The sequence below is a fragment of the Megascapheus bottae genome, chromosome 14 (genome assembly GCF_031878675.1).
Source record: "Megascapheus bottae isolate mThoBot1 chromosome 14, mThoBot2.hap1, whole genome shotgun sequence".
In the NCBI taxonomy this organism is placed as follows: Eukaryota; Metazoa; Chordata; class Mammalia; order Rodentia; family Geomyidae; genus Megascapheus; species Megascapheus bottae.
Window position 1 is genome coordinate 48455091 of NC_143522.1, and position 14255 is coordinate 48469345.

Here is a 14255-nt window from a genome sequence, read left to right on the forward strand (position 1 = left end):
CAACCAAAAAGCTGAAAATGGAGCTGTATTTCAAGTGACAGAGCACTAGCTTTGAGTAAAACAGCTCAAGAACAATGCCCAGGCCTTTTAGTTCAAGCCCCAGGACTGGCACATGCGCACCACACACATACACACAAAGGTATTTCATTCATTAACTCTTAGATTCAAAATCTTAGCATTACACTTTGGTATGTTCTCTAACTTCATCAGCAATTAGGATCTGAGGAATTATAGGGGAACTGAGCTGAAAGGTATATTTTTTAGATTAGAAGGAAAAATGTGGATGCTCTATATGTTAAGAAGTCACTGCCAGCTATCCTGCCAGAAAGTTCTAAAACGTAAAGTACATGTTTATATAACTGTAAGTGGATATATTTAAATGAAGAGTGGACAAAGTCATAAAACCTTATAAATTTTCAACTTGACTGCCCATTTCTTATGCTAACATCTATGTCCAAGACTCTTGGTTATAGCATTAAATAAGTAAAATTGCTATTGTTAGACTCATCAGAAAAATCCTGGCTTATGACTAAGTGAACCATCACATAACAACTTTTATGTGCATTTACAATTTGGAAACAGTATATTGTGTTGTGCTGTATTGTAGGATATTACATTATGTTATACTATATTATATTCACTTATATTATAAAGCTGAGCTAGGAGAATTATAAGTTCAAAGCCATTCTGGGTAAGTTGATAAGACCCTGCCTCAAAATAAAAAAGAGCTAAGAATGTAGCTAGTGGTACAGCATTTGCCTAATATTAGTTCTTTTCATCTCTGTCCCCTCATTGTTTTTATTTTCCCAGTGTCCATCTGTGCTATTTTCCTGAATGTTCTTTTACATACACACAAAATGTATCAAGCATATACATCGCCAGCGCTGTTGGCTCACACCTGTATTCCTAGTTACTCAGGAGGCTGAGATCTGAGGATCGTGGTTCAAAGCTAGCCCAGGCAGAAAAGTCCCTGTAAGACTCTTTTCTCTAATAAACTACTCAAAAATGCCAGAAGTGGCACTGTGGCTCAAGTAATAGGGCACTAGACTTGAGCACAAAGGGGCTTAAGCACAGCACCCAGGCTGAGTTCAAGCCCCAAAGCCAGCCAAAAAAAAAAGAGGGGCCAGGAGTTTGGTCTAGTGGTGGAGTGCTTACCTAGCATGCACGAGGACCCAGGTTCGATTCCTCGGTACCACATACATAGAAAAAAGCGAGAAATGGTGCTGAGGCTCAAGTGGTAGAGCTCTAACCTTGAGAAAGTCCAAGGACAGTGCTCAGGCCCTGAGCTCAAGCCCACGACTGGCAAAAAAAAAAAAAAAAGAAAAAGGCACCCCTCCACACACATAACATACATACATACATATACATACTTAAATATATTCACAGTATATTTGCATACACACACTTTATATTTAAATATGTACATTACATATATGTATGTATATATATACATGTATGTATACACACACATATATACACTTTTGTACTTGTTTTTGTTTTGTCATGTACTTTCTCTTTTTATTTGTCAATCATGGGGCTTAAACTCAGGGCCTAGGCTCTGTACTGGAGTTCTTGTGCTCAAAGCTGTTGCTCTACCACTTTGAGCCACAGCTCCACTTCTAGTTTTCTGGTGGTTAATTGGAGATAAGATTCTCATGGACTTTTCTATCTGGATGGCTTTGAACCTTGATCCTCAGATTTCAGCCTCCTGAGTAGCTAGGATTGTAGGCATGAGCCACCAGTGCCAGGCTATTTTTTTTTTGCCAGAAGTGGTGCTGTGGCTCAAGTGGTAGAGTCCTAGTGTTGAGAAAGCTCAAGGACAGTGCCCAGGACCTGAGTTCAAGCCCCAGAACTGGTAAAAAAAAGAGAGAGAGAGGGTGAGGGAGAAAGTAGCCTGGCACCAGTGGCTCATGCCTATTATTTTAGCTAATCAGTAAAAGAAGCTCAGGGACAAGCCCTGCGTTCAAATCCCAGCACTGTCCATAAAAAAATTATTCTTAATGATTGCCAGGTCTAAATTGTTCTGTGCGTAGGGTCAAGTTCCCTGTTTCAATTTCTATCTGAGCTAGGACGACAAATCAGTTCTAAGGAAGTAAGAATTAGTTTGTAAGGAGCTTGACTTTTGTAGTTAGGATTAGGAATAAGCTGGGCATCAGAGGCTCATGCCTATAATCCTAGCTACTCAGGATCATGGTTCCCAGCTAGCCCCAGCAGAAAAGTTTGTGTGACTTTTGTGTTGTTTTGTTTTTAAGTGTAATCTCAAACTCATGATCCTCCTGCCTCTTCTTGTTGATTACTGGAGTGAATCACCATGGCCAGCCTTGAGACTCTTATCTCTACTACACCACTGAAGGAGAGCTGTAGCCAAAGTGATACAGTGCTAGCTTTGAGCAACAAAGCTTAGGGACAGTGGCCAGGCCTTGAGTTCAAGTCCCAGGACAGGCACAACAACAAGAACTAGGATTTAAGGGTTCCTTATTCGACTTCTTAATCATAGGACTACAGGCATGCTATTAACATAATCTCTCTGAGCCTCAGTGGCTTCATCTGTAAAATGAAATGAAGTAGTACTTAGTTTGAGATGAAAATTGCATGATGATTCATCTGAAACCCTTAGCTCAATGCTTGAGAAGTTGGAAGCATTCATTAAATGTAAACTATGATAATGATTGTCATAGACCATTATTCAACTTCTATGACTGTCTTGAAGCTTTGATTCTCATTATATAGATTTTTAAAATGTATTCTAAATTTGATATCACCACTACAGTATCATCAATCTAGTCTCCTCCAAGCTCAGTAGTTTTCAACTTCAGCACTTATATTAGAATCATCTGAATATGTTTCTTAATTCTCAGTGCTCGGGGTCCTTATCCTAGAGATATGGAGCCTCATTAGTACTTTAGCATCGAGCAAAAATGCTCAGTGACAGTGCCAAGTTCCTGAATTTAAGCTCCTGGACTCACACACACAAAATCATATATGAAGTGGTTTCATATATGAGGAAAATATGCATTGCTTCTAAGAAACAATATGTAGTATGGAAATCTTTTACAGGTAAAATTACATGTCATAAATTTGTTAGGAAGGCATTAAAAAGAGAATGTGGAAGAGCTGAGACAAAAGTCAGGTAAAAGATAATGGTGGTAAGGAAGTATGAAGTTAAAGTTTAAAGGTTTTTGTATTTTCTTATAAGGCATCTTTCTCAGAAAAGATTAGGGAAGCTATACTCTAAATACTTATACAGCATTGCTAAGTGGGAAAAGACATGACATATATTAGATGTGTTAATGGAATATGCTAATAGAACTCTTGCTAGCTATTTAGACAGATTTAAGAATTTTGCATGCTGCTTTATTTTGGTGATATTGAACTTGCTAGATGTTCTACCACTTCAGACACACAAGGCCCCATACTTTTTGTTGTTGCTAGCTGTGGGGATTGAACTCAGGACCTGAGAGTCAGGCCAGATCTGTCACCAGAGTAGCTAGGATTACAGGTGTGAGACATTGGCCCCATTTAAGGTTTTTTATTTTGTTTTGTTTTTGTTTTTTGTCTGTTGTGCGTCTTGAATTTTGGGCCTGGGTTTTGTTCCTGAGCTCATTAGCTCAAGGCCGTTGCCCTGTCCCTTGAGCCACAGCACCACTTCCTGTTTTGTGGTGATTAATTGGAGATAAGTGTCCAGGCTGGCTTTGAACTGTGATCCTCAGATCTCAGCCTCCTGAGTAGCTAGGGTTACAGGCGTGAACCACTACGCCTGGCTCATTTAAGGGTTTTTGTTTTGTTTTGTTTTGTTTTGCCAGTCCTGGGCTTGGGCACAGGGCCTGAGCACTGTCCTTGGACTTTCTCAAGGCTTAGCACTCTACCACTTGAGCCTCAGCACCACTTCTGGCTTTTTTGTCTATGTATGTGGTACCAGGGAATTGAACCCTGGTCTTCGTGCATGCTAGGCAAGCACTCTACCACTAGGCCAAACTCCCGGCCCCTCATTTAAGGTTTTTATTATCACATTTCCTTTATGGATAATTCTCCAAAATCACTTACTATATCTGGATACCCAGTAAAATAGCGCTATACATATCTTAGCATTTGGGAGGTATTTATAATGTGTGTGTGTGTATGTACTAATACTGGGGCTTGAACTCAGAGCCTAGACACTATGCCTTAGTGTTTTTTCCAAGATTAGCATTCTACCACCTGAGCCACAGCTTCACTTCCAGGTTTTTGGTGGTTAGTTGGAGTCATAGTGATTCTCATGCCCTGGCTAGCTTTGAACCATGATCCTCAGATCTCAGCCTCTTGAGTAATTAAAATTATAGGCATGAGCCAGCAGCATCAGCTGTAATAGTATTTTAAAAGCACATTTGTAAATAGGGTATATAAGAAAATTAGATATTGTTTAATCCAAAGTGGGGAAAAAAAATCTGAAGTCAGTTGCTGGTAGCTCATGCCTATAATCCTAACTACTCAGGAGGCTAAGATCCAAGGATTGCTGTTAAAAGCTAGTTCAGGAAGTCCATGAGACTCTTACCTCCAATTAAATCCACCAGAAAACCAGAAGTGGGAAGGAAAGAAGGAAGGAAAGAAGGAAGAAAGGAAGGCATACTTAATTATTCAGAGAGTTTCACCTGTTTTTAGTTAAACACGTTGGGACTTTTGAATTGTGATGGCAATGCTTTGATATATGTTGCAGGCTGGGAACCTCCCACGCTTTGGATTCAGGGCTCAATCCTCAGCAGAGGGTTTAAAATTGGTCTTTCCTTGTCCTTCTTTTGAGGCTAGGTTTGTGAACGCTTCCATTAGCATTTTTTTACTTGATGAATTTAAAAACACTTCCTAAATACAGTAATCTAACTTGTCATTCAGCATATTTGAGGCCAGTTTTAAACCATCAAATGTATGAATATAGGGTTTAGAGAGATTTCCACACTTCTATGACTTTATTCAGAATAAGTTGCATTAATATTTTGGACTTTTTAAAGCAACAAAAGAATATTATGCTTTTCACAAGGGTTTATTTTGCTAGATGGACAAAACTAAGAAGCAGCTTGAGTTCAAAAATGCTAATTAGATTCAAATAGATTTTGTCTCAAATTATAAAATGTACTTCATTTGGAGATTTAAAGTGAATTCTACATTGTTTTTGTGATCATTTCACAGTATTACTAATTTGAAAACATACTTTTGGTTGATTCAAACTTACTTTTCCTATCTGTCTTTTATGTTTAAGAGTAGTTATTTTTTATTTTATTTTTTTGAGACAAGGTCTTGCTAGGTAGCCCAAATTGGTTTTACTGTCAATCTGACTGCCTGGGCCACCTGAGTAGTAGGATTACAGGTATGGGCCACAAACCTATTCTTACATGTTAATTTACAAATAAATATCAAGGAAAAAAAAAAGCCTCATTTAAAACAAAGCTAATGAATGTTCATGACTTATAGTTTTCAGGTTTTGAAATTCAAGGGTCACATTAAAATTGGCTTCATAAATGGAAAATTCTGGTATGAGAAAGTTGCTTTGGGGGAAAACTCCACTAATAAATTCATAATAATTTAAAGTTTGAATTGAGTTAAGCATTATTCTTTTGTAAATTATTTCCAAGTCTTAACTATGACTTTTTTTAAAGTGTGCAAATCCTACATCACGCATGACACTTTCTAGCCTACATTAAAAGAAAATCTCCCCCCCTACCCCCAACTCTGGATTGTTGTTGGGATGGAAAAGAACCGATGTCAAGGAAGGTTTGTTTGTATTTTCCCATTCAAGATCCTTGTTAGAGATGCGAATCTTAATTCTGAAGCCGAGAAAACGTTCAAGACATTTCTGTTTCGAGTCCTTCTCTTCCCCACCTTCCCAGCTCGTAGCCAGGCGCGGTGCCAGGCTGGCCGGGCGGGTTTTCCTCCGTCGGCCATGTGTTTACGGGCCAGCGCGGCGCGTTTCGCGATCTGGGAGCTGATAATCTCAAACATGGAGGATGCTTCTGATTCTCCACCCGGGGGTTGCTCCATTAATTAATAATGTAGCACTCCCAGGCTCTCGGGCCGTCTCTTCCTGTATCAGTGACAGGCTGTAAAAGTCACCGAGTAGCCAATAAAAAGGTAGAAGCGGGGAGTGAGAAGCTCCTCCCCATTGCTCTTCCTCCTTCGGAGCCGAAAGTAGACCAGAAACTTCCCTGGAGCGCGGGGCGGCGGGGAAGTGGCCGGGGACGTGATCCCCCCGCGCGGAGCCGGGCCGTGGCAGCCTCTGCGGGAGGAGCGGCGGCAGAGCCGGGCTGAGCGGGCGGGGGTCCAGGGCCGGGCCGGCGACCGGCGAACTCTGCGGGGAGGACCCGGTCTCCTCAGCGCGAGGAGGTGAAGCGGCGGCGGCGGCGGCCGGGGTGCTCAGGTGAGGGGCTCGGCGGGGACGGGGAGCCGGCGGGGTGAGACGAGGGGGGGGGGAACAAAGCGCGGCGACGCTCCGGGGCCGCTCGCGGCGGGCGCCCTTGACTACATGGGGTCGGACGCCCCGCGCCGAGCACGTTGTGAGCGGCGGGGGCGGGCGGGGAGCGGGCGCGGTGAAGGGGGAGGGGGACCCCGCCGCCGCCGCCGCCGCCGGGGCTCCGGGCACTGCGCGCCGCGGGGCGCCCGGCCCCATTGTGAGAGACGGCCTGGAGGCGCGCTGGGAACCCCGCCGTGGCGGCGGCGACGGCGACGGCGTAACTTGCACAACACCCCCGCCGCGTCCGGAGACAACTCGGCTCCAGTAGCAGGCGCGGCGCGGCGCGGCCGTCACACAAAAGGCAGCCGCGCCGTCCCCGGCGCGCGGACCGGCCCCACGCCGCCGCCGCCAGCGCTCCCCACCTGACCGGCTTTTCCTTTCCCTCCAATTTTGCTCTAGGGAAGCGGGGCGGACGCGGGCGGTTAGAGGATCCCGGCAGAGCTGCGGGCGGACGGACGGACGGACGGACGGACGGACGGGAGATGCCGCTGTTACACCGAAAGCCGTTTGTGAGACAGAAGCCGCCCGCGGACCTGCGGCCCGACGAGGAAGTTTTCTACTGTAAAGTCACCAACGAGATCTTCCGCCACTACGAGTGAGGAAGGGCCGGGCCTGGCGGGTGCGGGGTGCTCCCGGGGAGCGGGGGTGCGGGTCCCCCCCCAGCCTCCTTTTGTCTGTTTCTTTTTCCTCCCCCGGGGCTCCCGGCGGGGTGGCTTGGAAGTGACGGGGGTGCTTGGGGACCCCGCTTCTCTCTGCCTCTTCTTCTCCCCCTCCCCCCGCTTCATCACGCCCAACCCCTGGGCTGCGCGGGGCCCCCTACGGCGCGCCTGGGCGAACGCGGGTCCCCGGGGAGGAGGCTGGGTGTCCCCGGCTGGCCGGCGGGCTTCTCGGGTCGCTCGAGCCGCGGCTGTCGCCGGGCCGGCGGAAACTCCCCGCTTCGCTCCTCCCCGCCGAGGCGACACGCGCACCCGGCGGCCAGTTCCGGGATCCCCGCCCGGCGGCGCCCGGCCGAGGGGATCCCCCGACCCGGCTCGGCGGCGCGGCGCCCGAGGCCCCCCTGCCCACAGAGGGAATCCCTCACCCGAGGGCAGGAAACGGCCGGCCGGCCTGGTTGGCCCCGCGATCCGGTGTGGCTTCTGGGGTTGGAGCTGTCTTTGGGGTACGGGGTGTGTACGTGGTAGTGGCTGCGCAGAGGGGGAGCGGGCGGAGTTGCGACTCCCCTTAGGAAGGAAGGAGGGGGCTTCTCAGCGGGCCTGGGGCCACCGGAGACCCCGCCGGAGGCCTCGAGTCCCGCGCGGCTAGGCCTCGCAGTGTGCTCTGTCACCACCCCTTCTTGGTGACTAACTCCTGTCCCGGGGGAACTCGGCGTCTCCGCCCCCGAGAGACCAGTGAGGAAGAAGTCGGAGCCGCGAGAGAGGACGAGGGAGAAGCCGGCTGGGTTTGGGCGCCCCTCCTTTGCACGGGAGGGGGGCGGCGGCGGTGGGAGTTGGGGATGGGGGTGCCGAGGAGGTGAAGTTCAACTGCAGCCTCAGCCTGCCGCCTCTTTATCACCACCCCCTCCTCTGCCCGAGAGCCGCCGACATGTGCCACTGCTATTGTTTTGATAAGGACCTGAAGCTACTGTTGTCATTTTACCCCCGTCGTTTGCAGTTGGTTTGCTGCCTTTTTTATCCCAAGAGGTCTCCTGGTCCTGTGTCTCTGGGAGCACTGGGAGTGTGTTCTGACAGGATCAGCGAGGACCTGAATTGATAAATCACTGGAAACAGCCAGACACTCCCTTTTTCCCATGCTTGAGTCTCTCCACTCCACTCTCTTTGTGGCTTAGTAACCATGCGTTTAAAGCAACACAGTACATTGCATTAGGAGGTATATTTTGGGGTGTGGGTGGTTTGATTTAGGGAAGGCTGTAAGAAAAACTGCACCTGTCTGGGAAAGGAGCACTGTAGTGAGTTCTGAAAAGTCAGTTTCTATGAATGTTTGTTTTAAGTAAGTGAGCCTTTCCTACCTCCTGGCTCCATGGAAAGGGTTACACATACATAAACATGTTCTATCTAGAGAAGTAGATAGTAGTTTTCATCAGACAGTACTTTTAAGTAGGAGTTGCACATCTAGTCACTCCTGTACAGACTTGTTTTGTTACTCAAATAGAGTTCACTACTCGTGTGAGTTTGAGTTAGGTAACTGGACAAAGTCTTTTCTTTTTTTTAGGTTTAAGCTAAATTCCTTAGTAACAATTAGAAATTGTATTCAGAAGCAAGAGGTGTGTCTTACGTGGTAAATCACCTTCATTGAAAGTACAAGACCCTGAGTTCAATCCTCAGTAGTGCCAGTAAATAAGTCTCTTTCATTGTTCTTTTATAGGTTGTATTTGAATGTCAAGAAAATAGTAAACAGGCTTAAATTTCTATATTTTCACTTTTATATATAATATCTTTTTAAGACTTTGTCCTCACTTTAGAAGGTAAGATAAATATGACGTTTATCCTTTGTGGCTTAAACTTCAGGTATTTTGGTTTTTTAGATGAACTATTTTAACCATAGGGAAACCTGAAATACTAAAAGAAATTTTGATATTCCAAAACATTAAGGAACTGTATCCTTTCTAGTCTTATGACACTCCAAAAGTTTTAAGAGTTTCCTTCTTTTTTCTTTTTTGCCAGTCCTGGGGACTGAAATCAGGGCCTAAGCACTGTCCTTGGGATTTCTTCATGGCTAGAGCTCTACCACTTGAGTCACTGCACCACTTCTGGATTTTCTATGAATGTGGTACGGTGGAATTGAACCCAGGTCTTTGTGCCTGCTGGGCAAGTACTCTACCACTAGGCCAAACTCTTGCCCACCCCTCCCCCTTTTTAAGAAAACAAAACTTTTTCCTCTTGTGCTCAAGTGTTTTTAGGTTTTGGAAGTTACAGCTGTTTAAGAGCGATGATTGGAGCAAAGATAGATCATTTGCCCTCAACAAAATGACAGTATGAATGTTCATTTTGTGCTTGTTCTAGGGTTTAAACTGAGGTCTTCATGCTTTCACTCTGCTTTGTTTTTGCTTAGAGCTGGTGATCTAAAATATGTGCCAAGTCACCAGCCTGGTCTTTTTCTGTGTGTTTGTGAGGGGGGAGGGGCGGGCCAGACTCTGGCATTTTGTTGTTGTTGTTTGTCTGGGACTTGAACTCTGGGTCTGGGTGCTGTCCCTGAGCTCTTCAGCTCAAGGCTTCCTTGGCACTTTGCTTTTTTGAAGTTGGAGTCTCAAAGAGGATTTATTGGTGTTGGTGACTCACACCTATAATCCCAGCTCCTCAAGAGATTGAGATAAGAGGGTCATAATCCAAAGCCAGCCTGAGCAGAAAGTCCTTGAGACCCTTATTTCCAAGAAGTAGAGCTGTGGTTTAAGTGGTAGAGTGCTAGACTTGAGCAGAAAAGCTCAGACGGTATTCAGTTCCTGAGTTCAAACACTAATACACACACACACACTCAAAAAGAGGACTTTTTCTGTTCCAGCTAACTTGAACCTACTACCCTCAGATCTCAGCCTTCTGTGATTTTTGCCAGTCCTGGGGATTGAACACTGTCTTTGGGCTTTCCTCAAGGCCAGCGCTCTACCCCTTGAGCCACAGCACCACTTCTGGCCTTTTTTTGTTCAGCTGTGGGACTTGAACTCTGGGCCTGGGTGCTGTCCTTGAGCTCTTCAGCTCAAGGCTTCTGCCCTACCCCTTGAGTCACAGAGCCACTTCTGGTTTTCTAGTGGTTAATTGACTTAAAAGTCTCTTGGTGTTTAGTGCCCAGGCTGGCTTTGAATCGAGATCCGCAGATCTGAGTCTCCTAAATAGCTAGGATTACAGGCGTGAACCACCTCACCCTGCTTTGAATATAAATTTCTCTACTTCAATTTTTTTTTAATACCTGGTGACCTTGCACACTTCTCAGCATAATGCATAGTGACAAGGCCCCTGCTAGAGGCCTTTTATTTGCCAGTTTTCTGTTTCTTGCTTGTATTACAGCCTATTTTCTCCCCCCCCCCTCTTTTGGTCTTCCATAGGGCTTGAACTCAGGTCCTGGATGTTGTCCTGGAACCCTTGCCCAAGGCTAGTGTTGTACCACTTTGAACCACAGCACCACTTCAGTTTTCTGGTGGTTAATTGGAGATGAGAGTCTCACAGACTTGGGCTGGGAGTTTGGCCTAGTGGCAGAGTGCTTGCCTAGCATGCGCGAAGACCCAGGTTCCATTCTTCCATACCACATACATAGAAAAAAGCCGGAAATGGTGTTGAGGCTCAAGTGGTAGAACTCTAGCTTTGAGAAAGTCCAGGGACAGTGCTCAGGCCCTGAGCTCAAGCCCAGGACTGGCAAAAAGAAAAGAAAAAAGAGTCTCACAGACTGTTCTGCCAGGCCAAATTTTGAACCAGGATCCTCAGATTTCAGCCTCCTGAGTAGCTAGGATTACATATGTGAGTTGCCAGCACCTAGGTCTTCCTTTGTCTTTCTTTGCAGTAATGATCACTGCTTCCTTTAGTCACATTTTCTGTTGTTATTGCTCAGTGTATTTTTTTTTTCAGTGTATTTTTTCTTTCAATGTATGTTGTCTCCCATTTTGTTTCCTTCAAGACCTTAAGTTCTATGGCCGGGAGTTTGGCCTAGCGGTAGAATACTTGCCTAGCAGGCACAGAGACTCTTGGGTTTGATTCCTCAATACCACATACTAGAAAAGCCAGAAGTGGTGCGGTGGCTCAAGTAGTAAAGCACTTGCCTTGAGGAATGCCTGAAGACAGTGCTCAAGCCCCAGGACTGGCCAAAAAAAAAAAAAAAAGACCCTAAGTTCTATGATAGGTCTTTAGTGATTATACAGTACAGACTTCTTTATTTTACTTGTTTGAACTACAGGCTCCTTAACTAATTGCTAACTCTTGCTTGACCTGCTTTCATAGGCAAAGAAGATGCAACAAAATAGCACATTAACTATAGGTGAATGTACCAGCTAAAGTAATAATTTAGTATCATAAATCAGATAGAGATTTATGCTATCGCTTTGTTTAGCTCACAGCAATTTTATTTATTTTACTCAGACTTGGGAGTTAAGTATGAATACTAGAAATTGAGGTTTTCTCTTATAACAGGAAAATGACTTACTGTATTATCCAGGGTTCATTCTCTTAAATAAACTTAGATTTTGCCAAGCACTAGTGGCTCACACCTGCAATCCTAGCTTTAAGGTTCAAAGCCAGCCTGGACAGGAAAGTTTGTGAGACTCTTACCTCCAATCAGATTCCAGAAATAGAACGGTGGCTCAAGTTTAAGAGCACTAGCCTTGTGAAAAGCGCAGGGAGAGGACCCAGATCCTAAATTCAAACTCCCAAGACTTGCCCAAAAACAACAACCTCCCCTTATTCAGTTATTAGCTGTTTGGGATTGGAATATACTTCACATCTGTGAGTGAACCAAGTAAAAATTTCAGAATACCTTCCATATCAGCTAACAGGCCAGCTTGTGTTTCCACTTGATTTTTCAGCAAGAGATCTAACCAACTTATAATTCATTCTGTCTTGTTTAACCAGCTTATAATCAGCTGTTTCATCAGCTCTCTTCTTTTTATCCCAGCCCTTTCAACAGCCTCATTTTCCACGTGAGGAAAGGCGCTGGAGTGGGTAGATTGAATCCAGGCTCAGAGCCTAAATGACATCTTGAAATGAATGAAATTTTAAATTATATCCCTAAGCTCCAATTTCTGCTCTTTTAAATATTTGCTAGCACTTGGTGTTTATTGGGAATTTTTCTTACTGTCAAAGTCTGCACTAGAAAATAGCATTTTACGGAACTTAATTGGCTGTGGCTGTTGTTTAGGTACTACTCTACTGCCAGATCCCACATTTCCCTACTTTCCACATCCATCATTAAGCTCTGAATATTACTAGGACAAACCAGAATGCCACTTATTTATTTGCTGTGCATCCCAAGCTGGCCTCAAACTCAAGATCTTCCTTCCTCCACATCCCCAGCGCTAGGATTACAGGCATGAACTACCATACCATACCTTGTGCCCTCAGTAAATAGTAGGGAAATGATTCCTTTCATACTGATCATTTTCTATACTGATGGTGGATATTTGAAATCTAGGTATAGCCAAAGGCTATTTGATGAACATAGAGTTTTCAAGAGGAATTGGAAAACCTTCATAGCTAGTGTCTTCATATTAGATACTTAGCTCCTTTAGGAATAAGTCATCCTTGATAATTGAATCCATAAGTTTTTTTCTTAGATGGTAGAACAGATTCTTAAGTGCTCATCTTTTTGAGTTTTACCTTCTATTTAGCAAGCTATTCTCTCTCTCTCCCTCTCTCCCTCCCTCCCTCCCTCCCTCCCTCTCTCTCTCCACTCTTCCTCCTTCCCTCCTGGGGCTTGAAATTGAGGCCTAGGTGTTGTCCCTTACCTTAGCTTTTTTTTTTTTGCTAGTCCTGGGGCCTAAACTCAGGGCCTGAGCACTGTCCTTCGGCTTTGTCAGGGACAAAGCTCTACCACTTAAGCCACAGCATCATTTCCGGCTTTTTCTACGTATGTGGTACTGAGGGATTGAACCTAGGTTATCGTGCTAGGCAAGCACTCTGCCACTGGGTCAAACTCCCGGCTAAGGTTATTTTTTTTTCTCCTCCTATGGCTAATGCTATATCACTTAAACCACAACTCCATTTCTGGCTTTTGGGTAATTAATTGGAGTTAAGAGATTCATGGACTTTACTCCCCAGATTGGCTTTGAACTGCTTTCCTCAGTTCTCAGTCTTCTTGAGTATCTAGGATTACAAGCATGAGTCAGAGATGCTTGGCTCTTATGTGTTTACTTAATCCATCCTTTCTTCAGGGAGTGTGTGTGTGTGTGTATGTATGTGTATGTGTATGTAGCAACAGATAGCCTCAGTCACATGTGTGGGGCCTCAGCCTGGCTGCATCCTGACATAGGTGTCAGAAGGCTACGACAGGTTAATGTCAAGTCATTTCTATGTGTGATGTTGATGAAAAATCACAAGGCTGTTAGGGGTGTAAAAGTCCTTGGACATTGTTCTTTTGTGTTAACATAGCCACTTTGGTACAGTGTGCCCTGCCTCCCACCTCTTGAGGATGGAACACTATGTATGGCAAGTCTATAATGTAACAATAACTGATATGACACAAAGGAAACAAAGAGCAGGAACATCTTGTGGGGGATAGTGGAAATCTTATGGGATTAGATAGAAGCTAAGTCGCTAGTTACTGACCATCCTGTTTTTCTAACTGGCATCATAAGCATGGGTATTTGTGGCACTTTGATTGTTGCTCATTTTGGTATTTTTAGATGTTGTTAAATCAAAATTGTGTCTATTGAATCCACCCAAATTTATGTTAATTGTTCCCCTGCCATGGAATCAGATACCTCATGTACTCTATATGCTTCTAGCTGCTGTGGTTAGAGTTACTCTGTCTGGTACAGAAGAAGGTATTTGGTTCTATGGGTCATTAAGCACTAGTCTTCATTAGGATGGACAGTAAATGTGCAATATACACCTGATTTGGAAGATTCAAAATGGTAAATGGTTTTTTTTTTTTTTTTTTGCCAGTCCTGGGCTTGAGCTCAGGGCCTGAGCACTGTCCTTGGACTTTCTCAAGGCTAGAGCTTGAGCTCTACCACTTGAGCCTCAGCACCACTCCGGCTTTTTTTTTTTTGTATGTATGTATGTATGTATGTATGTATGTATGTATGTATGTGGTACTGGGAATCTAACCCGGGCCTTTGTGCATGCTAGGCAAGCACTCTACC

General features: G+C 44.9%; 1 protein-coding gene across 4 annotated transcripts in view; it reads left to right on the forward strand.

Moving 5' to 3' along the window:
• The first annotated feature begins 6847 nt into the window (after positions 1–6847).
• Positions 6848–14255, forward strand: part of Baz1a (bromodomain adjacent to zinc finger domain 1A) — a 74608-nt gene continuing 67200 nt past the window's right edge. Inside the window, exon 1 of one of the 4 annotated variants that reach the window (XM_090345183.1) lies at positions 6848–7073. In XM_090345183.1, coding sequence (XP_090201309.1) covers positions 6961–7073 — 113 coding nt within the window. In that variant the 5' untranslated portion in view covers positions 6848–6960. The remainder of the gene's footprint in view (positions 7074–14255) is intronic. The other 3 variants (XM_090345184.1, XM_090345180.1, XM_090345182.1) reach the window with 3 other exon arrangements.